Genomic DNA, 26330 nt, shown 5'->3' with positions numbered 1-26330 from the left:
TGTCGTGTTCCAGCCTGACCTGTCTTTTCACTTTACTACTTCTGATTACTGTATGTCCTTCCAGCCTCGTACTTGTCTCTCTGCTGTTGAGGATCCCACCCCCGCCAATCTAGTTTAAACCTTCCCTTGTAGCACTAGCAAAGCTGACCACCAATATATTGGTCCCCCTCTAGTTGACATACAACCCATCCTTCTTGAACAGGTCACCTATGCCCCAGAAAAGACCCCAAAGATATAAAAGTCTGAATCCCTGCCCTCTGCACCAATTCTTTAGCCACACATTGATGTGCCATATCCTTCTGTTCTGGAGAATATCACAACAAGGGCCTGGCTTTTAACTTATTTCCTAGGTCTCTGAAATCCTTCCACAGGACCTCCTCCCTATTTCTAACTATGTCATTTGTGCCAATCTGCCCAATGACTTCTGGCTGCTCACCATCCTTTTGAGAACATTCTGCAGCTGCTCCATGACATTCTGGACTCTGGCAACCATGAGGCAACATACCTTCCTGGATTCCAGTTTATGACCACAGAATCTCCTGTCTGTCCTCCTAACTATAGAGTCTTCTATCACTAAGGTCCTTTTAACATTATCCTTTCCCGTTGTGCCCCAGAGCCAGTCATAGCACTGCCGATCTGGCTAGTACTGCTTTCCCCTTTCTTAATATCATTTGACTTACCCTTCGTTATAAATCTATGATGAAAACATCTTTTTTTTTGAAAAATTAAGCTTCAGTATACATACAGCATGATAGTGGTGGCCTGTAACCAATGGAGTTCTATAGGGATTGGTTCTGGGTTGTCTTTTATTTGTCATTTATATAAAAGAGTTGGATGAAATATAGAAGGCATGGTTAGAAAGTTTATGGACTGCACCAAAATTGGTGGCACAGTAGACAGTGAAGAAGGTTTTCAAAGATTACAAAGGGATCTTGATCAAATGGGTTAATGGGCTGAAGTTCAATCTGGATAAATGAGAGGTATTGCATTTTGGGACAAAAACAAGGGTAGGACTTGTACACTTTCTCACCACCATTAATTGTATAAGATATGAGCAATTAGGGAAAGAGTTAAGTTTTGAGTTTTTGTGAAACAAAGGGTTCAGCTAACATGACACTGATCAGATAAGAACTTGCAGTAAACAGTGAAGTGCTGGAGGCAAGGATAGTGTGTGAAAAGTATTCATTATGTGAAGCCAATTAACAAGGTTAAGAATGTTCATTGTGAAGCAGCAAATGGCTTAATCTTTACTGCTGACACGCTCTGATTGTAACGGTCACCCAATCAATATGTATGTTGCCTTATCTGAATGCTCCTCCCTGTAAAATGACTATATAGTTCACTGAGAAACTGCTGTTCCAGAGAGGACTGGGAACCCATGTTCCCGTGCACATAGGCGATCGTTGTCTCTTCCTCCAGAGCCTGGAATAAAGATGAAGGAGGTAAAACTATACTGTGAGCGTTTTGCTTCGATTGAGGGGGGGACAGGACGGCAGTGGGGCTTTGGGTAGTGTTGTTGAACAGAAGCACCTAGGAGTTCAGATACATAATTCTTTGAGGTTTGTGCCACATTGAGACAGGGTGGTTAAAAGGGCGGTTGGCACATTTCTCCTAATTGCTCAGTTGTTTGAGTATAGAAGATTGTATAGCACGTTAGTGAGGTCTCTTCTGGAATACTGTGTCCAGTTCTGGTAACCCAGTTCTCGGATGGAAATTATTAGACTGGAGAGGGTTCAGATGAGATTTGCTGGAATATTGCCAGGTATGGAAGTTGGAGTTATAAAGAAAGGCTGGGACTTTTTTTTTATTGGAGCGAAGGAAATTGAGAAGCGACAATACAGAAGTTTATGAAATAATGAGGGGTGTAGATAGATTTAATCTAGTTGTCTTTTCTTTTGGATGGAGGATTTCAAGACTTGGTGGCACATTTTTAAGGTGAGAGGAGAGATTTTAAAAAGACTTGAAGGGCAAACTTTTTTGTACAGATGGTGATTCTCATGTGGAATGAACATCCTGAGGGAAGTGGTGGAAGTGGGTATAATTACAACATTTAAACACATTAGGATAAGTACACAAATAGGAAAGATTTGGAGGGATATAGGGCAGGAGCAAGCAGGTGGGATTAATTTAGTTGGGATGGACTGGTTGGACCAAAAGGTCTGTTTCCATGCTGTGTGACACTATGACTATTGCAGTCATTTTTGATTTTTGTCATGTGTGTTTTGAACTTTAGAAGTTGGTAAACATTTTGCATTTTGAATGTGTGTAACTGTGTCTTATGATCTATGTTCCAATATTTAGTCAAGTAAATTATGTTTACAAAAATGTTTTATTTTTGTAGTAAGTACATTGTTTTATATTTTGATACTTCAGTAAAGTCTAGTTTTGATTTTTTTCCCCTGCGTTTTAAGATTCATTATATTGTCAAAATGAAGTGCATCAAGTGATGGGCTGACAGTTCTGAATTTTAACCAAGGAGCAGTATTGTTAAAGTGCCACAAATCATCAGATTTTTGCATGTAAATGTATTTTAAAAAATGTGTGCATCTTCTAGTTCTCAAAATATATTGCTGATAATGTGAAGATTTTTTAAAAAAAAAATCTAATTCACTTCAGCCAAGCAAGGCAAGATGGCCACTCCTCTAAATGAATGATGAACTCAGTGGTTTACATTGGCGCTAGAGCATGCAGAGACCTATAACATTACAGAACTTTAAGGCAACCTGCTAATTTTAGTTTAAGAAATGAGAGAGAGAGAAGTAAGGCATTCTTATATTTATATATGCACTTGTGGTTAGTGTGGTTTGGTATTTGCAGGCCATGGTGCATTTAGTATTGTTGCACTAGAACATATTCAAATAGTTCTCATAGCAAGGAGCTGCAGCAGGTACATGTATAGAAGACATAAATGGAAATTACATTTGGCCAAGTTGATAGCACAGTCAGAATCTTACGGATTCAAGCCTCACTATGTATAAGTTATGACTTTGCATTAAGTATCATTTGAGGCTAATAATACTTATTCTTAAGACATTAATCGGACAGCAGCTTCTGGGGATGTGTGTGCAGTTAAACATGGCATTCTAGAAGTTAGATTCTGAGTTGTCTTGCTGCTCAGTGTTATCCTGGTACCTTACCAATAGACTTGCCTTTGAAATCCATGCAAGGGTATGAAGTTGTTATAATTAGCTATTAGTTTACCTCTAAATACAATAGAGGAAAAGGTTGCCATGTATGGATGCAAATGAATTTCTGATGGAGTGCTCAATCATAATTTACTGACAAACAACTCCTATGCACCTGAAAATGGAATTTTACTAATCTGGAATCATTTTTATCACTTAAAATTTGAGGCTTTGGCGATTTATTTTTAAATGTCTTTCAAATCATTTCCTTTTGTCTCAACTCTCTAAATCCCATCTTTTTCTTGCTGTATTGATTACTACATTTATACATTATTAAAATGCAACTCATACCGAATGTTTCACTGAGGATCCTTCAGTATTACCGATCCATGAGGCACATTGCTATCGTCAGTAACACCACAGATCAGTAGAGAGACTATACCAGAAAAGACATTGGATTGGAAGAATTCCTTGTTGAAAATCCCACACAATGCTGTTGTTTAAAGACGAAATCATTTAATTTTGCCTATGGAGAAAAAAAAACTTTCCTCAAGCCAGGCTTAATAGCATGTCAGAAAATGGCCACTTTTTTTTGGTGTTGTAGAAATCAATGTGCCTGCTTGCGTGACTCGTCCGAGTCAAAAGGGCACAGGTTAAAAACCTACTCCTGTACATATTCTGGATTAGTGAATTGCTGTGCTCTTCCAGCACCACTAATCCAGAATCTGGTTTCCAGCATCTGCAGTCATTGTTTTTACTCCTGTACATAGCCCAGGCTGACTTTTTCATGCAGTCAACACTAAAAGTACTGCATTGTCAGAAATTCTGAATTCTGCCCTGCTGGATAATCTCACTTGTGTCCATTTCAAAATTTATCTAATATAATTAATGTAAAGGTATTTTGGGATTAAGATCCTAAGTCACTGAAATATGTTTCTGTTCTTTTAAAATCTGCTTAGATCATTTCTCCCCCATATGCTCTCATTCCCAGAACTTCTGAATAGTTCAGATAGTTTCTATTCTGTGCACTTGGGTAATGGTTATTTAAAGCATGTGAATGCAAAAGCTGTGTTGGTGTTGGAATGAATGCGAGTTTTTTTTTCTGCAAAACTCTACTGCTGTGCTGTTTACACCAGATCAGAATAGACTGCAGCATTTCATTTTGTGCAACAGTAATGTCAGTTGTATTGCAAACGTACCCTGAAGTTTATTGTCAATAATTCTAATTTGCATTCTTTTTATTCAGTTATTTTCAATCTTCATAGGACCTATATTGAGAAGTTTTTTTGGGGGAAGGCAAGGGGCAGACCGAGATCACTTCACAAACCAAGTTCTGCTTCAGAGTGCTTGATTGCCTTTGCCTTTGTTTATCAATTGCTTCACTTCTTCCTTCATTTACTGACTTAGATTTAACCTTTTAATCTCCACTTAGTAGATATAGTAATATAATCCCACCCACTGTATGGATATTTGAAGATCCTGCGTGATTGACTTAGGCCAGATTCATAGATTATGGCTTATTTGTTTTAGATTGTACAAATATTAATCAAGTAGAATATTTCATAAGCAGTTTGTTTGATTTTAATGGGGTACTGCTTCCTAGAAGCTCCTCACATTTGATTTGGTTTATGTAATCTATAAGCCTTAAAATGGGAAATATAATGTCTTGTTTCTGAAAATGATTAGCTTTTTTCATTAGCATTCTACTTTCTATCAGCATATGCTTCTCCCTCTTGCAATCTTGTAAAATATTGATGAAACAGCTAAACCGATCAGGGCTTTATATTAGAGTTTAGAAGAATAAGCTTACCGAAAGAAACATGATACTGAGAGGATTTGACAGGGACAGTCATGTAAAGGTGTTTCAAATTGTACTCTAATTTAAAATCCTGGTACAAGTTTAAGCCCTTTATCTAGTTTGTCAAATTATCAGAATCTACAAAAGACATCTAACAAGGTTAGACCTCATGGAATACAGGAAGAACTAACCATTTGGATACAATACTGGCTTGAAGGTCGAAGCTAGAGGGAGGTGGTGGAAGGTTGCTTTTCAGAATGGAGGCCTGTCACCAATGGTGTGCCACAAGGATCGGTGCTGGGTCCACTAGGAGATATTGTTAGTAAGTTTGCAGATGACACCAAAATTGGAGGTGTAGTGGATAGTGAAGAAGGTTACCTCACAGTACAACAGGATCTTATCAAATGGGCCAGTGGAATGAGCAATGGCAGATGGAGTTTAATTTAGATAAATGTGAGATGCTGCATTTTGCAAAGACAAATCCAAGCAAATCAGACCTTAATGGTAAGGTCCTGGGAAGTGTTGCTGAACAAAGAGACCTTGGAGTGCAGATTTATTGTTCCTTGAAAGTGGAGTCGCAGGTAGATAGGATAGTGAAGAAGGCGTTTGATATGCTTTCCTTTAATAGACAGAGCATTGGATATTGGAGTTTGGACGTCATGTTGCAGCTGTAGAGGTCATTGGTTAGGCTACTTTTGGAATATTGCGTACAGTTCTGGTCTCCTTCCTATCGGAAGGATGTTGTGAAACTTGAAAGGGTTCAGAAAAGATTTATAAGGATGTTGCCAGGGTTGGAGGATTTGAGCTATAGGGAGAGGTTGAATAGGCTAGGGCAGTTTTTCCTGGAGTGTCGGAGGTTGAAGGGTGACTTTATGGATGTTTATAAAATCATGAGGGACAAGGATAGAGTAAATAGCCAAGGTCTTTTCCCTGGGGTGGGTGAGTCCAGAACTAGAGGGTTCAGGGTGAGAGGGGCAAGAAATAAGAGGCTTCTGGGGCATCATTTTCATGCAGAGGGTAGTGCGTGTATGGAATGAGCTGCCAGAGGAAGTGGTGGAGGCTGGTACAATTACAGCATTTAAAAGGCATCTGGATGGATGTATGAATAGGAAGGGTTTAGAGGGATTTGGGCCAAGTGCGAGCAAATGGGACTAATTGGGTTAGGATATCTGGTCAGCTTTGGGCGAATTGGACCGAAGGGTCTATTTCTGTGCTGTATAACTGTATGACTGCGTAAAATGTTTGAAAGGCAGAGTTTGTTTAACTTTAAGGCAGAACTGGGTAGTTCGGATACTGGCGATCAGAGTCAAGGTTAGAATGGTACTGGAAGGGCCTTTGCCCGAAACGTCGACTTTCCTGCTCCTCGGATGCTGCCTGACCTGCTGTGCTTTTCCAGCACCATTCTAATCTTGTTTAATTTTAAGCCGGTCAATGGTCTAATGACCTATTTCCATTTTCTTCTTTTGCCCTTCTGGCAAAGAGTGAGAAAAATTGAAAGTGACACAAATATCTTATTTCACTTTGAATTAGCTGCTGTTTTAAAACATTAAATTGATGTACGTTGTCTCACCTTGAATGGCAGTGACAGCAGGCAAACTTGGAGCTAAGTCATGGTGTATCTAAAATAAATGGGTACAGTTGTAGTGTCTTCCCAATATGATTGACATGGTGCTATAAAGTGTTGTGTTGGAAACATTAAACATAAATGCAAATGTCATTTTGTGCAGTGTTTTTCAGATGCAGGGATTAAAAAGACAAAACACATTTACATTGTTAAGCCTTACTTTGGCTGCATGATAGATTTGACTTGATTTTGATTTATTATTGTCACTGAAATAGAGTGAGAAGTGTTGTTTTGCATACTCTACAGGCAGATCACACTTTCAGAAGTGCATCAGGTAGGAGAGCAGTGCAGAATACAGTGTTATCGGTGCAGCGAGAGAGAGGTGAGAATTAACATTTGAGAGTTCCGTTCAAGAATCTGATAACAGCAGGGAAGAAGCTGATCTTGAATCTGTTCGGATGTGTATTCAAACTTTTCTATCTTCCTGATGGAAGAGGGCGGAAGAGAGTTTAACCTGGTTGGGAGGAGTTTTTGATTATGTTGGTTGTCTTGCTTAGGCTGGTTTGATTGTGGACTGGGCTGTGTTCATAACTCTGTAGTTTCTTGCAGTTTCGGAAAGAACAGTTGCCATGCCAAGCTATGATGCATCTAGAATAGGATGCTTTCGATGGTACATTTATGAAAATTCGAAAGAATCTTTGTGGCCATACTGAATTTCCTTTAGCCTCCTTGGAAGATGAGGTGGTGTTGTACCTTCATGACCGTAGTATCAATGTGAGTGGACCAGAACAGATCATCACTCCAGAAACCTGATGTTCTTGACCATTTTTACCTCAGCACCATTGATTCAGTGAGGGGAGTGCCCTCCACTCTGCTTCCTTGAGTCAATGAGCAGCACCTTTGCTTTGCTGATGTTGATGGAGAGATTACTGTCATTACACAATGCCTCTAAGCACTCAATCTCTATCCTGTACTCTGTCTCATTGTTGTTTGAGATCCAACCCAGGGGTCGTCAGCAAACTTGTAAATTGAGTCTTGTGGAATTTGGCCACACAATCGTGAGTGTGTACAGAGAGCAGTAGGGGGCTGAGTATGCAGCCTTGTAGGGCACCAGTGTTAAGGATTGTCGTGGAGGAGGGAGTGTTGTGTTTTTTTTAATTGATTGTGACCACTAGGTCAGGAAGTTGAAGATACATTTACAGAGTTGGGGAGCAGAGACCTAGGTTTTGGGTTTTGGAGTTTGGAGATGAGTTTGTTTGGAATTATGGTGTTGAAGGCAGATCTGTAGTCAATAAATTGAAGCCTGATACAGGTATCCTTGCTAACCATATGTTCAAGGGATGAGTGTCGGTCCAGGAGATGGCATCTGCTGTGGACCTGTTGCACCAGTCGGCAAATTGCAAAGGATTAAGGCAATCTGGTATGAGTTGAGTGAGCCATGACTAACCTTTTGAAGCACTTCATAATTATGGATGTCCCCCAGCAGGCAGTAATCATTCATGCACGCTGCATGGTATCAGAATGAGGGTGTTCTCCTTGAGGTAGGTGGGGACTTCAGATTGAAGTATGGAAAAGTTAAAGATGTCAGCAAATGTTTCTGCCAGCTGGTCCGCACAGCATCTGAGTGCATGGTCGGGAACTCTATCCTGGCCAGTCGCTCTCCACAGGTTCGCTCATGAAGGCTGATCTAACATCTTCAGTAGTGAACCTGCGTAATAGATACTCAATTCACTGATAGCAGCAAGCCTGTATTGTTGGTGAGAACATATTGACCAAAATTGTGTCCTCTGCTTTAATAACATTGTATTGAGTATTTTGCAAATAGAGTCAGAGATGTTCAGCATGGAAACAGCCCTAACTGAGACCATCTCATTGGTACAGATCCCAATTTCCTCAGTAATTCTGCCAATGCTAACATATTAAAAACTATGTCTGCCGTGCATTCATGTCTGATCTGATTTGACCCATGCCAATTTAGATTATGACCTGGGTCATGTACATAAATTTTGACCTTTGAGATTCCATGTAATTTGGCCCCTAGCTCCTCACGTTGACTGTCCTCCTCGACCTCCTCTGCCTCACATGCTGTTAGCGCCAACATGGGCCATAATGATCGATTCTCCCCCTCTCAATGAAAGTGCCTCCCTAACCCTGAACGGATGTACTCCGGTGCTGGGCAGGCAACACAGAAGTCCAATTCCTTTGGTGTTGATCCTCCTCATGATACTGTCTCCTACTCCCACTAATTTGTTCTGCAGTTTTGTTTTGTGTTGATGGCATTACAGGAGTCAGTTTATAACGGATTATAATGCCCACAATTAACTTCCCGTAGCTTGCAGTGTTTAACACGAGCCTACTCCAGCATAATTACTTTTATAATAGTACTTTTTCAGTACGTATCAAGAGGAGGAATTGTGATGTTTATAGATGTTAATAGGTTTGATGGGGATTAAGGTGTGTGGATGAACATAATGGGTGGAGAAAAAAAAATCCTTGTTTGAAATAACTATACTGTACATGCAATGTGAAAGAGGAGCACTTTATTTTGTAAGCTTTCTCATTTAACTAAACTTATTTTGTTTAAACATGATTCAAATCAATTGTACTTTTATATTTCAGAGCTGAGAAGACAGAGGTGTTGAGTGAGGACCTTTTGCAGGTAAAAACAAGTCTTTAATGGTGTTATTGAAAGTTATGCCTCCAGTAAAGGCAATTAAACCTATTTGCCCAAGATTGCAAATAGCATTGGAATCTCACTGAATCTGAGAAAAAAGCCTCCAGTCAGATGCAAACATTGGTTTAAATAAATGTTTTAATATATGACGAAGCACACTATTATGAACTTTTGTTCTGAAAATATATTAACACTGTGTTTGTCTGTATATACGGTCCACATTTGAGGCATGATTTCTAAAAGAATATATCTGTGCATATGAGAGAAATTCTTCTTTTGTCATGAAGCATGATCTGAATGTTGGGTACTTAACAGTATTGAGCAAAAGCAAATGCAGTTTCTGCATACATTGATAATTTTGCTGTCATTATAGCTGTAGAACGTTTGTTTCCTGTCAACCAGCAGCTACAGTAACACATGGTTGTTTTTTTCCAGCTTTAAACCTACCCGACTCCTGTGGCTGACTGAGTTAGAGCAGCAAATAATCTTAAATTTTACTGCCACCAACTTCGTCATTCCATTTATGATTGTGGATAGCTATTAACTTCCATGTACAGCCTAGAGTATTAGCCTTTTCTTTAAGGTGGGAAATTTACTCATTTTATATGGTTGGTAATCCTGAATGTCATAGGTGAAATCCAATTGAACAGTAACTTCCTGAAATGTAATACAGCATCTGAAGAATGTTGAACTTACTGCGAAGAAGCAATTATGCTGGCTGAAGGGAGGTTGCTGTAATTAGTTTAAGACCACTCTTCCAAGGATTGTGAAACTCCTGCATAATTATGAACCTAGAAAATAACCAACAACTTAACAGTAGCTTTAATAAAACTGAAACATCCTTTCAAAAGTTGACGAGTCCAAAATGGACCTGCATAATTATCTACAGCATATTAAATTGGACAGTTGGACACAGCCTCGCAACTTAAACTGAACCAAATGATCCCTTCAAGTTTCAGTAATTAATAATCTGCAAAGGAATACAGATGTTGAAAGTAACATTTTTCTCTGAGGGGGATTGTGGCTTGAAGGTTATAGAATCGTGGAATGGATACATTATAAACTGAGACCTTTCACACCCATACTGGTTTTTGGCTAGTCTTGGTACCATCCATTCACTATAGCCTTGCAAATTTTTGCTTTTCAGATAATAATCCTTTTTTTTTTAAATTGAAAACCAAGGTTGAATTTACTTCTACCATCCCTTCAGGAACTCCACTCAAGCTCCATCCCAAAAGGGGCATGGAAAAAAGATTTTCATCTTGACATCTTTGGTTCTTTTACCATTCGCCTTAAACTCGTGTCATCTAGAACACAGGCCTTTAACCAATGAGAACATTTTGTCCATCTCTACTCTGCCTAGGTCCTTAATTTTGAACACTTCTACACCAAGCATTTCTTCTCTAAGAGCAAACCAAGCTTTGCTATTCACGAGATTTGGGCATGCTAGTTTGACCAGTATTTATTGTCCATCTCTAATTACTCTTGAGAAAGTGATGGTGAGCCACTACCCTGAGTCAGTACATGTAGTGTAGCTGCAACCACAGTGCTGCTAGGAAGGGAGTCCCAGGATTTTGACTTAGCGCTCAAAAAGAAAAGAAAATGGTGTAATTCCAAGTCCATGCTGTTCGACTTGGAATGGACTTCACAGACAGTCATGTTTCCATGCATCTGCTCCCTTGGTCCTTCAGGATGGTAGTGGTATTGGATTTGGAAAGTGAATCAATGGAGTTTTCATAAATTGTTGCAACATATTTTATAGATGGGACATGCTGCTACTGTGCACCATTAGTCGTTGGAATGAATGTTTTAAAATGGAGGTGGGGTGTCAATCAAGTGGCTGCTTTGTCCTCAATGATATCAAGGTTCATGAGGGTTTTTGGAGTTGCAGTTATGTCAGCAAATGGAGAATATTGCATCACAGGCTTCTACCTTGTCAAGGATAGACAGGCTTTGGGGAGTCATAACCTCAGTTACACACTCCATAGTTTCCAACCTCAGACCTGCTCTTGGAAATGCAGTATTTTTGTGGTTCGTCAAGTCCCTGTCAATGGTAACCCCAGATGATGATAGTGGGAAATTCAACAATGGCAATGCCTTTGAATGTTGGGGGAAGATATGTAACTTCTTGGTGATGTCATTCCGTGGCATTTGTGTCATACAAATGTTACTTGCCACTTATTAGCTGAAGCTTGAATATTGGCTCCTTACATACCTGGAGGAGAAAGTGAGGTCAGCAGATGCTGGAGATCAGAGCTGAAAATGTGTTGCTGGAACAGCGCAGCAGGTCAGGCAGCATCCAGGGAACAGGAGAATCGACGTTTTGGGCATAAGCCCAAAGAAGGGCTTATGCCCGAAACGTCGATTCTCCTGTTCCCTGGATGCTGCCTGACCTGCTGCGCTGTTCCAGCAACACATTTTCAGCTCCTTACATACCTGAGAAGTCATGGATGGTGCTTAACATCGTACAGTCATCAGCGAATATCCCCACTTATCATAGAATCATATAAGCCATTTAGGCCTACCAAGTCTGTATCACCTTTCCAAAGAGCATCCCATCCCGGTGACCCTGCATGAGGTTTTACCCCATGGCACAATCCTGGACACTGAGGCAAACTTTAACATGGCCATCCACCTAACCTGCAAATCTTTGGATTATGGAAGGAAACTGGAGCACCCGGAAGAAACCACATACAGTCACCTAAGACTGGAATCAGACCTGGTTCCCTGTGTGGCAGCAGTGTTAACCACTGAGCCACCATGCCATTCCATTATAATCTAATGATAGAGGGAAGTCATTGATGAAGCAGCTCCATCCTTCTTAACCTTTCTAAATTTTTGAAAGATCTGTTAACTTTCTGAAATTTCATGCTATTTCTTCTTGCTGTACCCTGTACTACATTATCTGTATCTCTGACTGCATCTTAATAGCACCAGAATTATTTGCAGTAAAACAATTTTCTGCAATTCTGTTCTCTTTTAGTGCATATGCTTGGTGTGTATAAATGATGGTTTCATGTTATAAAACATGAATGTTCATACATGAAGGAGAGGTTGGGGAAGGAGCACAGGGTACATTGTGCCTTTCGTGGGCTTTGTTTCAAGTTTTGAGCTGACGTTTATATTGTGAGGTATATTCTTTTGCTCCTTTGGAAATTTTGGCATGACTTATTGACTGGAGGATTGATGTAAAGTTCAACATAACATTGATAAGTTTTGTTGTTTTAGAGCATCCCAAGCCTTTTTTAACAAGCATGATTGCATTAAGTTAGAAGCTGTAAAACTGCTCTTCTTTCTCAGCATAATTCCCAAAATAGGGACATGCAACAAGCTTCTCTGTAACCCAAGTTTATCAAGGGGTTGTCCTGTGGAAAATATATTTTGCAGATGATCTTTTACAGGGCTCAAAATGGCTTTTTTTTCCCAGAAAGCACCTCTTGGAATTTCTCAATGACTGTGTTTTGATTATCAGCAGCTTCTTTCTCACGAACTCCTTAATTAGGTGGTGGAATCAATTAATACAAATATTTGCTGTATTTTATATTGCCGAATGCTGGATTTGGGCACTCATGTAAGCAGAATTAGAAGAATTCACTGATATCCTCAATAATCATCATCACTCCATTAAACGTAAAGCTGCAAAACTCGAGGAAAGTATAAAACACCACAGTACTTAAGATTGAACAAGGAGACAGGCATGAGTCAGTATCAAACACGTTTTCGTTTTTTTATAAAAAAGAAGTAGCTGACATAGTTTTTTGCCTATAGAAATATCAGCATGACACAGTTCCTATGGATTGGTGAGATTACAGTTAAATCTAACACAGCTTAATTTATGAATATGTAAGATGCTTTGAGATGTAATAAAACAAATACGGTTTTTATGAACTAAAACTGTTCAGTATTAACTTACTCAACTGACAGTGTATTGATTATAATTGCACTGGCAAAATCTTTACAAATATATAGCTCCAAAACATCAGCTTTATTCTAGACACTTCGCATTAATTTGCAAGGGATTCATTACTTCACTTTTTTGCTTCAGTGAATATTCCTTTGCTGAAAGAATTAAAACTGTTTTCAGCCCCTTTGCAGTCCCTTTGTCTACCTTTCAGCCACTCATGCCAGTTTCAGAAATCCTCCCTGGTATGCAGACCCTCTGCTCTGTGGGCAGGCTTTATTGCTTTCGCCACTGTCCCATCGCTATCCCTATTGCAAAGTGCTGCAGACAATCACCTTTCACCCCTTACTCACTTCCCACCGAGAACATTAAAATACATTTGGCTGGGACAGCATTTATTGTCTATTCCTTGTTGCCTTTAAGAAAGTGGTGGTGAGCTGCCTTTTTGAATGGTTGTAGTCCTTTGTAGATAAATGTATGCAATGTTGTTAGGATTGGATTCCAGAATTTTGACCCAGCAGCTCTGGAGGAATGGTGATCTATTTCCATGTCATAATGGTGAGAGAACCTTTGTAGGCGGTTATGTTCCCATGTATCTGGTGCCCAGACCATGTCAATCAAGTGGGCTGCTTTGTTCTGGACAAGCTTTTTGATTGTTGGTGCTGCATTCATCCAGGCAACTTCTATCCCACCCTTGATTTATGCCTTGCAAATAGTGGATAGACTTTGGGGTGACAGGAGGTGAGTTACTAGATGCAGGATTCCTAGCCTCTGACTTGTTCTTGTAGTCACAACATTTATGTGTTTATTCTAAGTACATTGGTCAGTAGTAATCCTGTGATATTGATGGTGGAGTTTCAGTAATGGTAATGCCATTGAATGTCAAGGGGTGATCGTTAGATTCACTTTTTTTTGGGAGATGGTCATTACCAGGCACTTGTGTGGTGCAAATTTTACTTGTTGCTCATCAGCCCAAATCTCGTTTGGCTGTATTTGGACATGGAGTAGAGTCATAGAGTCAAAGAGATGTACAGCATGGAAACAGACCCTTCGGTCCAACCCATCCATGCTGACCACGTATCCCAACCCAATCTTGTCCCACCTGCCAGCATCCAGCCCATATCCCTCCAAACCCTCCTTATTCATATACCCATCCAAATGCCTCTTAAATGTTGCAATTGTACCAGCCTCCACCACTTCCTCTGGCAGCTCATTTCATACACGTACAACCCTCTGTGTGAATAAGTTGCCCCTTAGGTCTCTTTTATATCTTTCCCCTCTCACCCTAAACGTATGCCATCTAGTTCTGGACTCCCCGACCACAGGGAAAAGACTTTGTCTGTTTATCCTATCCATGCCCCTCATAATTTTGTAAACCTCTATAAGGTCACCCCTCAGCCTCCGACACTCCAGGGAAAACAGCCCCAGCCTGTTCAGCCTCTTCCTATAGCACAAATCCTCCAACCCTGGCAACATCCTTGTAAATCTTTTCTCACCTCTTTCAAGTTTCACAACATCTTTCCGATAGGAAAGAGACCAGAATTGCACAATATTCCAACAGTGGCCTAACCAATGTCCTGTACAGCCGCAACATGACCTCCCGACTCCTGTACTCAATACTCTTACCAATAAAGGAAAGCATACCAAACGTCGTCTTCACTATCCTATCTACCTGTGACTCCACTTTCAAGGAGCTATGAACCTGCACTCCATGGTCTCTTTGTTCAGCAACACTCCCTAGGACCTTACCATTAAGTGTATATGTACTGCTAAGATTTGCTTTCCCAAAGTGCAGCACCTCGCATTTATCTGAATTAAACTCCATCTGCCACTTCTCAGCCCATTGGCCCATCTGGTCAAGAAAGCATCAGGGATGTTTTGAATGGTGGCAAAGATTGGGCAATCATTAGTGAACATCCTTCAGACTTTATGATACAGGGAACGTCATTGAAGCAGTTGAAGATGGTTGGACCGAGGACAGTACCCTGAGGAATGGCTGCAGAGATGTCCTGGAGATGAGATGACTGACATCCAGCCAGTGCAACAATTTTCTTTTGTGGTAGGCATGACTCCAACCAGTGGAGAGCTCTCCATTTAACTTCCATTGACTCAAGTTTTTCCTCAGGCTCTTTGATGTTGCACTCTGATGCGACCTTAATTTCAAGGACTCCCTCAGAGTCTCTCTCTCTCGCGCTCGCTCTCGCACTCGCTCGCTCTCTCTCTCTCTTTATACAAATTCCACTTGACTCAGTTCACAGATTACAGTGAAAAGTCTGTGCATTGTACAGAAAACTTTATTTGAGTTCTTAACAGTTTGTTCTTGAGCCCCTGCTTGGAAATAATTCCATTAATACTATGCAATTAGAGATGTGTGACCACACTCCTACATGCAAACACACAATTGATGCTAGTCCCAATCTGTTACATTAAAGTGCGTGGGACAGAAAGTAGCTGCCCCAAAAAGGTCTCAGTTGGATTTTACTGAATAATCACTGTGTTCTAAAAATACAGAAATATAAAAATATAGAATCTTTTGCTTCTTGTTTTCAGAATCCTGTTTCAAAGTGCTGACTTATATGGAAGTTCAATTTTTTAAAATGTATAAATAGGAAACTGCACAGAATTATGAGTTGTTTTCAGGATATTCACAAAATTTAATTTTAAAAATAATAATTGAAAGTCAGCTATATTGTCATAGTGTTCCAAACATCCTTGATGGTTAATCAATGCACAATATAATCTGAAGGAAATGTATTGACCTTTCCTATCCTGTCCTAAAATTGTTAACACTTGCTTTGGTACATTTCAAAAGGCACGAGTAACAACTGTATTTCAACTTAGTGACTATTCCTATTGTTAAAGTGAAGTCCATAACCTCTGAAAATAGAGAGAAGTAGTTGCTTGTACAAGAACAAGATATGAGCAAACATATATACTGGATTGGATGAAGAAATGCACTTCAGCTAACATCTTGGGTAGAGTGCCCAGTTTCTTGACTGTAATATTCTGTTATAAACCTGTATTTGTTCTTTGATTTGAGAGTATTTCTTCTAAGGCCAACTCTTATTGTCCACCAGTACCAGTGTTTGACAAGGTAGGGGGGGGGATCCACTGCCTTGAACCCTGCTTGGGCTTGTGACTGTTTGCTATGGGTCTTCCTGTTACTGAATAGCCAATTCTTCTTATAAACCTTTTGTGTCTCTGGCAACCTGTCAACAGTTCAGAAACCTTGAGGGAATACTTCTTAGTCACTTCCCAAGCTACTTAGTGGAAATGAGACCAACCCTATTTACTGCATTAATTGCCTTGCCAGAGACTACCCAACTCACCATGGGCTGGGAATAGAATCTGGGACAGCATTTCACCAGCTTCCTACTTGTCAACTATCGGTATGTGAATCACTTGGAACAATAGACTGCGATATATGGTTTAAATCCTGTTTTCTAATTTGCCTCTTTTAATACACCAAGCATTTCAGTCTTCCCATTAACGTAAAAGTTACTTTGAATCAATTATTTTTGTTTTATAAAAGGTCTCTTAAGAAAAGCATTTTCCAAGATACTATTCAAATATTCCAAATTTGGTAACTTTAAAACACCTTAGCTTGTTCAAATGTTCAATGGCATTCCTTTTTTTTTAAAAGCTCTTCCTTAAAAATCAGTCTGACTTCAAACACATGTCTATAAAGGATATTCTAATTCTTAAAAAAAAAAAAATGCTAAAATGTTGTGCGGTCACTGATGGGAGAGCTCATGAGTGGGAAACATGAAGAAATGGGATGCAGTTCCGGAGATCAGAGGTACCGTGAGGAGAAGAGGATTAGTCAGATTTTGGATTGAGAGGAATTTAATAAATTCTGTGGCAGGAAAAGCCAGTATAGCATGCAAATGGAGCAAATGTGGCCAGGAACCTCGTTGGTGATGTTTATACATCATGAGCTAGCTGGGCCAGAATTTATTGCCCATCCCTAGTTGCCCTACCGAAAGTGGTATTGAGCTGCCTTCTTGAACTGCTGAGTCTGTTTAATGTATGTGTGACCACAGTGCTGTTAGGAAGGGAGTTCCAGGTCTTTGACCCAACACTGCTAAAGGAGTCTCTGGATGGTGAGTAGCTTACTGTGGAACATTCAGGTGGTGGTGTTCCCATATATCTGCTGCCTTTGTCTTTCTAGATGGCTGTGATCACAGGTTTGGAAGGTATGGTCTAATGAGCCTTGGTAAATTTCTGCAGTGCATTTTATAGTGTACACTGCTGCTGGTGAGTGTTAGTGGTGAAGTGACTAAACGTTTGTGGATCTAGTGACAATCAAGAGGCCTCTTTTCTATCACTGTGTTTGCAACTCTTTCACACAGCATAGTCTTAAAGAAACACTGCTAAATTGTATTTATGCACCTTAAGACAGTTACACTTGAAAGTCTAACACACTTGATGCACCTGCAACACACCAACTTCTGTGAACAAGCAACCTTTAGTAAACATAGTACAGTACAAGATCTCTGGAGGAATCTTTAACAGAAAACCTCACAGAGCTTACTGGGTCGTGACAAAAGCTCTCACTGAACAAAGGAAACAGTCTTTCCTTATACAAAACTCAACATCACAGTCAGTACTGCCTACAAGACAACCCTCAGCCATCTCCTCATAGTCACATGTCACTCAAGATACAATGCATTGACTACCCCACCTTCAGAAACATTGTAATGTAACTCATCCCATAATGGTCAAATGTGTTGCAAATGAATTTTTTTTGTAATTATAGGGAGTAGTTAAGTTCCAACTGTATTGTTCTTACTGATTTCTGGATGAAAATGTAAATTATCCCTGAATGGCAAGGGAATGGCCATGTAAAGCCTCATATTCCACCTGTAACACAAAGACACACCACCTTACTCCCGGGTATTCAGTTTCTTGAGGGTCTGTAGAGTAAATTAACTCTTTAATATTTAAATAGATGTTATTGACATTTTCTTTTTGGATGGTCAGGGTACTTGATATATTATTTGCAAGTGATGGCCAGTTAAAGCAAATGGCAGTTTCAACTACATTTTCCATATAATGTATTTTAATTTTGTACTTAATTCTGTAATCACTATAGTATTTTGGTATTGGGAAATATTGTACCATTCTTTTCAATATATCTTTGTTTGGGGCTTATTGTCTCTTCCAATGAAAATCAATGTCAAGTGATTTCTGCATTATACAGTCCACAAAAATGGGATCTATATGTGCGAGCAGAGAACATGGCTCCAGTGAGTGCTTTGCATTTCTCTTGACCAAGGAAGCAGGTACTGCTCAAGTCATAGTGAAAGAGGAAGTAGTTGAGGTACTGAATGAACTAAAACTTGACAAAGAGAAGGTTTTAAAATGGCAGGTTATGCTTATTGTCAGGATCAAATAGCATTTCAAGATGCTGCAGAATGAATAGTTGTGATCTTCCAGTCTCTTTCAACATGGGTGTGGTGCCAGAGCACTTCGAAAATGCACATGTTTAAACAGCAATGTGAGGATAACCCAGCTATGACAGGCTTGTCAGCATAATATCAATGTTGGGAAAAATTTTATCCTCTGTCCTGGGAGAGGGTGAACAATGTCCTTCATGACATCCTTGACTCTAGCACTAATGACACAATATTTCATTTTAGAGTCACCTTTATGGCTGCAGAAACACCTGTCCGTTCCCCTAACTACGAATGCCCTATCACTTCTCTTGCAATCTTCTTCATCCCCGCCTGTCAGCTGAGCTGCTCAATGTGTCTCAAACATCATTCTAACTACACTGTTCTGAGGAACCAACACCTTCACCAGTATCCAAAATGCCAAGCTGATGAGCGAGCCTGACCTCTGCACTCCTGTATTCCCATTTATTCCCTATTTATGATCATCCTGTATTATCATTTATTCCCTATCCTGTGTTGTGAGCACCTACTTGAACATGCTATCCACATTGGCCTCAGCTTTGCTAATGCACAGGTGACTCTAGTGCTGCTCCATCTCCAAAACTCAGAAGTTGGATTTTTGTAGTTGGTGAAACTTCCTGCCATGTGGTTGTAGAGGCCACCATAGTGACACGACTTCCTGTTTATGATGGGACGTGTTCCATGCGAGGATGCCATGCCTTGCCTTCACTTCCCTTGTGTTAGTTTTATTTTACTGTGGCTAACTTATTACATTTGCTTTACGTGGTCTTCACTTAAGAACCCTTACAACCATAGACAAACCTTATTTGTTCTGGTAAATCCAACTAATACTTTACACAGTTGCAGTCAACCTTATTTAAAGTGCCTCTTTCCTTTGTGCAATAAATTCCCAAATGAACCTCATCACTACTCACTTGGTCTGCATCTCAATCAGATAGAAGCTCTCTATTGTATGCCCCTTGAATTTAAGTTGTTTTAAAAGAGGGTAATGCCATTGATGTGTGCATATAGTTCCAAGAAGTTCACAATCAACTAGCCAGCACTGTTGAAGCCTATAGAATAAAACAGATAGTGACAGAGTCATATAGAGTTGGCTGAATGCAATTGTCACAATTAACAATTGCTCCACAAACTGGAATTCATACTTTGTCGCTTTTCAGGAGTCAGTACTAGGACCACTAATTCTCTTGGTCTGTATTAATGACGTGGACTTGGCTGTACAGGGAACAATTTAAAAATGTGCAGATAGCAATCCTGCTCCTTCTCCAGGCACTTTCACTTGCTTGGAAGCACACAGCAACTGGTTTGTAACCATAATGTCTCTACCTTGTTTGTTGCAAGCTGTGGCTTTTAACAACTGGTGAAGGGAAATGAATTGGCATTCTTCAGGCTTCAGGTGTTGTTAACCTCAGAAGGACAGCACATTCTTTCCAGAAATCTGATGATTCCAAACCAAATGTTTTGTTATGGACTAGGCCAGACCCCCTCAAAACATTTTAAGAAGGTAGCCCAGGTCCTAACTTTTCTAGTTGTTTCAGGCATATGTAAAGTGTATATCCCAGAAGTGATGCTGCTGGTCAAACCACTTGGCTTCAAGTAAAGCAATTTATTTACACACTACTGAATGAAACACAAGCAAAAAAAAAAACAGATTTAGAATAACAACTATTTGAAATCCAACCAACACAATATCCCCGCAACTTCCAATTTCTTGCAGCAATCCCATAAACACACCCCTTGGCAAAAAAGGTAAGTTCAAATCCAGGTTCTTATAGCAGAGATGTGAGTGTGAGAGAGTGAGTCAACCAGAAAGCATCTGTTGAAGTGGGGAAACTTCTTGTCCAGCAGCTCTCTCTAACCAGTAACTTCGAACAGACTGCTTGCTAAAACCCAAAACAAAAAAAACTTTGAACTGGGAGAACTGGCCACTCCCCTTTTGTTGTATAAGTGTTTTTATTAAAGAAATCATAACATCCTTTTTCCTGATGTTGCCTTAGGCCATTAGCAAAGTCCCTAATTTCAGACAAATCGAAACTTCTGCCTTTTACATCCCCTCTTGAAAAAAACAAGAACAACATAACATTGTTAAAGGAGCAGCATTGTCACAATTCACACTCCCAATCTAGGGAGATAATCACAGATTTTAGAGCAAGCTGAAGGATTTTGCTGTCAACATCTGGACACTATTCCAAACACCACTCTCTTGCTGATTACTAGGTAGTGACCAAATCTCCCTTCATACAATTCCCATCTCCAGCTCATCTGTAGTAACCTCCCCCACTGCTTGAACAAACAGCATTTAGAATGAATATCAGATTACTTGCTTTTAAAATATATAGTAATCCTTTTCAGAATCTTTGGTTTGTAAAATAGTCCTTTTCCCACTTCAGCACATCATCAAAAACAAAAATTAGAAAGCCTTTTTATGAGGAAAAACCTGGATTTTGTCCAGGCCTTGGTGCAGTTAGACATGGACTGCTTTACTGCTCTTAGGGGATTAGGAGTGACATGATGGGGCTGAATGGCCACTGAAAACATTGTAATTAAGAAGTACAGAAAGGAAGCGAATTTTGACTAAAATATGTTTTTTTGATTTCTGGTCAAGATCGAGAAACGTATGGATGCAATAAGAATAATTTCACACAATGCCCACAAGAGACTTGCTGCATGCTTGCAGGTTCAGCAAGGCGTAGAAGTGGAGAAAAGACAAGTAAGTAACATTTATGCTGATTTATAAGAGTTTTCAAAGGAGATGTAACCAATAGTGTTTTGCCCCAATTATATTGAGGAAAATTTGGCAATTGTTCACATGCATGAACTCATTTCAATTCTCTCTTTTAAACATAGTTTGACTCTTAGTAAACAAGATTCCAGGACATATTTATGAGGTGTAGTTATTCTTTTTCCACCTGAATCAGTGGAGGTAATAGATAATGTATTTAGTCATCCTGATGTTGAACTGGAGGAACTCATCTCATTTGGAATTGGATGGCAGATGGCAATAGCATCATGAATGATATTTTCTACTACAAGGATAGATAGACAGACTCCCTTTGTGGGAGTAGATTGGATAGGTGCTCAAGGACATGATAACCCAAGTTGCCTCCTTCCATACTGTGTGACTCAATTAATCTGTGATACTGCCATTAAATCAAAAATAATTTCTGTGGCAGTGTGATGCCAGGTATGTAAGCCATACGTCCTAACAAAAATCAAAGTTACATTACTTTGGCTGCTCACAATTGGCAGCTTACTAACTGTATTCAGACTATACTTGTAAAACTCAACATAATGTCTAATATTAAATATGATTCCACAATTGAACAGCATTTGGTGAATAATTAAAAGTTTGCTAATCACACTGGAAGCGATGGAAGATTAATAGTTTAGCTCACAATGTGGTTCGTGGAAACTTGCTGAAAGCTATGTGCGTATATGCAGTTACCTGTCCTCAGCAAGAAAATGGAATTTGTGCCTTTTTGAATTAAAAATATGGGGATCAATAGTTCTCTTGTGCATTTTTCATGGTATTGCCTTTCCCAATCAAAAACTATGTCCATGAAGTATTACCAACTCATGACTGTTGTCTATTAACATTTTGTGTAGGCCCCTTATTGACTTTTGGAACTCCAGATGTATGACAAAGGCACCTCAAACTCTCTGTTCACAACATCATTTCTAGTTCTATCAATGTCATTAATTGCCGTGTGAGACAAATCAATTCATAATTATTAAACCATCTGTTAGGTCAGCCTCTTTTTATTTCTCTTTAGAGAAGAAAGACCCAGGTACTTCATCCTTTACCAATACATACACCCATAATTTCTGACACCCATTGGTATACATCTTCAATACACTCGCCGGTGCCCCATGAACATAACTGGGGTAAGATAGGTACCAGGGTGGGATGGGTTGATGTATGAGAGGTGGAACTCAGGAAGAGTCAAGAGTTACATAGTGATTGCAATCCGAATGCTAGCCCTAGTTAGGAGTTTAAATGCCATTTGAAAATGACCTGGGATTATTTCAGGGATTGGAAAGGAGTTGAGGTTATAAGGCTGTGTGAAGGTTAGAGTGGTCATCCGAAATGCTATTGAAAGTGGCTCAGATGATTGGAGTAGGTAGACCAAGTGAGGTACAGAAACAATAGAAATAACAATAACAATAAACTGTCTAGCCTACTTCATTATTCATATGATCATGTCTGAACTTGGATTTCAATGCCACTTGCATGCCTGCTCAACTCTGAGGCCAAATATCTGTGGATCATAACCTTAAATGTATTCAATAATGGTAACTCCATTTTTAAGCAGAGAATTCCAAAGATTCACAAGCCCTTTTAATGAAGAAATTTCTCCTTGTTACAGTACTAAAGTGATCAACCTTTATCCTGAGACTATACCAACACACTTTATTTGCACTGATGATGGAACCTATCTCTCCATATCTACCCTATCAAGCCCAAAAAGATCTTCTACGTTTCAATGAAGTCTGTCATTCTTTCTTAACTCCAGACCTTAGGACTCCATTTGTTCAGCCTCTCATCCAAGGGATTAATTTAGCGATGCTTTGCTGGACTGCTTCCAGTGCGAGTGTATCGTAAATGAGGAGACCCAAAACTACTCCCATTACTCCAGATATGGTCTCAGCAAAACCCTCTACAGTCACAAGAATTCTGTATTCCTGTACTCCAATCCCTTGCAATAAAGGCAAACATGCCATTTGCTTTCTTATTTACTGCCACATCTTCAAGCTAACTTTCTGCATACCTTGCACTAACACACAGAAGTTTTTAATATCAACAATTACAAGTTTCACACTTGTAAAAATGATTCTACTTTTTCTACTGTTATGACCAATGTGAATGGTTACTAACTTAATTACATTATATTTCATCTGATTGCCTACTCATTTATAGTTTGTCGATATTTCTGTGCTGTTTCTTTGTGTCCTCACCACACCGTACCTTTCCATTAGCTTTGTATCTTCAGAAAATTAGATATGTTTCTCCGTCACTTCACCTAAGCTGTTAATTTGGATTCATTTATGTAGCTGAGGCCCGAGCACTAACCCTTGCGACACTTCATAATTCAGTTGCCTGACAACTTGAAATTGCCACAAATGTTGCAAGCTGCATCCTCAAATAGATTTGTCAAACAGAATTTTCCTTCAGTAAAACCAATAGACTTGATTCAGTGATTCAGTGATCACATTCCTGGTGAACGGCTTATGTCCACAAGGTTGACTCTTTTGTTCCTCGGATTCTACCTGGTCTGTGCTTTTTGACCCCAATGATTCAATGCCTTTCTAAATATTATTACAACTTCCTTGACAAATTTTGGCATTTCCCAACGACTGATGTTAAGCTAAAACATTTGCAACATCCTGTTTTCTCTCATCCTCCTGTTTTAGTGTTTTTAATTTTTTGTTAATATTTCAAAATATTAACAAATTTCCACTCTGATGGGACAGTGTCTAAATCTAAGGAATTTTGTAAAGTCATTGCTAATGAGTCCATTATCACTGCAGCGATCTCTTTTATACCCCCAGGTATAGGCCATAAGGTTATGTCAAAGTTGATCCCTTAGTTTCTCCAATGCCGCTGATGTTAATTTCCTCACTTTTTTAGGTTACTGTCTAATTCTGGAATGAAACTTGTCTTCTGCTGTGACGAACATAAAAATATCCATTCAGTGCTGCTGCTGCTTCCTCAGTCCTACAATAAGTTCTCCTATCTCTACTTCTAAGGAGCTAACTTCAGCTATTCTCTTCCTTTCTGTACACCTAAAATGGTTTCAAATTGTATTTTGTCTTTTTGGCTAGTTTACTCTCATTCTACTTTTTCCATTCTGATCAACATTTTGGTAGCTGTTTTCTAATGCCCTCCCAATCTTTAGAGTTGGTGCTTTTTTTTTGCAATATTATAAACTGTGCTCTGGGCGGCAAAGTGGCACAGTGGTTAGCACTGCTGCCTCACAGCGCCAGAGACCCGGGTTCAATTCCCACCTCAGGCGACTGACTGTGTGGAGTTTGCACATTCTCCCCGTGTCTGCGTGGGTTTCCTCCGGGTGCTTTGGTTTCCTCCCACAATCCAAAAATGTGCAGGTTAGGTGAATTGGCCATGCTAAATTGCCCGTAGTGTTAGGTGCAGGGGTAAACATAGGGGAATGGGTCTGGGTGGGTGCGCTTTGGCGGGTCGGTGTGGACTTGTTGGACCGAAGGGCCTGTTTCCACACTGTAAGCAATCTAATCTAATCTAATCATTTAACCTAATTACATCATTAACTTGTGAGTGAGTCATAGATGAGTCTTAGTTGTGAATTTTTGGTCTTCAATTTTATGTACATTTATTGTAAGTTGTTAGATTAAGTATTCCCCGTTTGGTTATAACCATATTTTTCATTTATTAACTCAATTAGCCATTGTCCTATTTCCACTCATCAATGTAATTGGCTGTGCTTAAATTTAAGATTGTTGTTTGATTTTGGAGTATTTCACTTTCAAATTTAACATGGAATTCAACAGTATGATGATCACTGTTTCCTGCAGGATTCTTTACCCCTGCTTTGTTATACAATATTGGATCAAAGATAGTTTCATGACATGTTTCTCTATGTTGCAAAAACACTACACAAACACATCTTTGGGAGCACTCTTGCCATTTTAATTATCCCAGTCTATATTAAGATTCAAATTACCCACAATTAACACATTACTTTTGTTACAAACTTCAATAATTTCTTGTTTAATGTTATTGTCAATGTTATACTTACTGTTGGGGGCCATATAAATCATTCTTAGCAGGTTTTTCAACTTGAAGACTGTGATTCCTAGTTTCCACTCATCCTAAATAGAATTCATAATATTTGAGGCTAGACCGTTTCTCATTAATGCCTTTATGTCATTCTTTACATTCTCAAGCAACCCTATTGTGCCTGTCTCTCTGAAGTGTTACGTAGTTTAGAACATTTGCTTTTCAACTTTTAACCATGTCTCTCTAATGCTTCTTAGATCTAAATCATTTACCTTTGTTTTTGCCACTACTTCATCTATCTTTTTGCTGATACCTTGTCTATTCAAATGATTTTTTATTTTTTGCACCCCTCTTTCGTATAATGACCTGATTTAATAATGTGGAGTTTTTTATTAAACTTTGGCTTTACCTACATTGTTATACTGTTCTTAATGTTCAACCTTTTCTTTTTGAATTTCTCACTATCCCTTACCCTTCCATTTCTTAGTTAAGCAATGTCAATATCCCTAGTTCTGTGATTGATTAGGACACTGGTCTTGGTATATTTCAAACACACAGTCCATCCTGAGAGAATAGCTCACTTTTCCCTGAGTACTGATGTCAGTGCCCCATGAAGTGAAACCTCTTTTGGTTCACACTACTCTTTGATAACACACGTTTAACTCTCTCAACTGCTTGACCCAATGCTAGTAAGTACATGGTGCAGGTTGCAAGCCAGAGGTGGTTACCTTTGGTGTTTTGCATTTTAATTTGCACCCGGACACCTCAAATTTGCTTACCAGAACATTCCTCATTCAACCCATGACATTAGTTTGTACATGGTCTGTGACAACTGAATCACCTTTCTCCCACTACATGTCCTTCTCCAGGAGGAAGGAGATGTTCTTAAGCCTCGAACTGAGCAGCAAAGTCAAGGGAATGGCCATGACAATGAATAGAAGGGTTTTATTTAGAGTGACAGGTTAAGGAGGATAGCAGGGTAGTGAAACTGAACACAGTTGCATAACTAATAAATTTGTAGCTTACTGAATAAGCTGGAACTTGTGACCTTGATAATTTGTTGAATAACTCTTGACCATGCTGAGTAAATGGTTGCA

At 39.4% G+C, this 26330-nt stretch overlaps 1 protein-coding gene across 5 annotated transcripts in view; it reads left to right on the top strand.

The window, feature by feature from the left end:
* The window catches only part of arhgap17a (Rho GTPase activating protein 17a), a 129074-nt gene that overhangs the window by 48362 nt on the left and 54382 nt on the right, over positions 1–26330 (top strand). For all 5 annotated transcript variants that reach the window (XM_087997758.1, XM_087997756.1, XM_087997760.1 and 2 more), the window contains exons 2-3: positions 9107–9146; positions 21085–21189. In XM_087997758.1, the coding sequence (XP_087853884.1) occupies positions 9107–9146; positions 21085–21189 (145 nt within the window). The remainder of the gene's footprint in view (positions 1–9106; positions 9147–21084; positions 21190–26330) is intronic.

This window comes from Chiloscyllium plagiosum, unplaced genomic scaffold (genome assembly GCF_037043375.1).
Source record: "Chiloscyllium plagiosum isolate Xiang-an unplaced genomic scaffold, Cpla_swu_hap1 HiC_scaffold_20, whole genome shotgun sequence".
Lineage (NCBI taxonomy): Eukaryota > Metazoa > Chordata > Chondrichthyes > Orectolobiformes > Hemiscylliidae > Chiloscyllium > Chiloscyllium plagiosum.
This window is presented reverse-complemented; position numbering and strand designations above follow the sequence as displayed.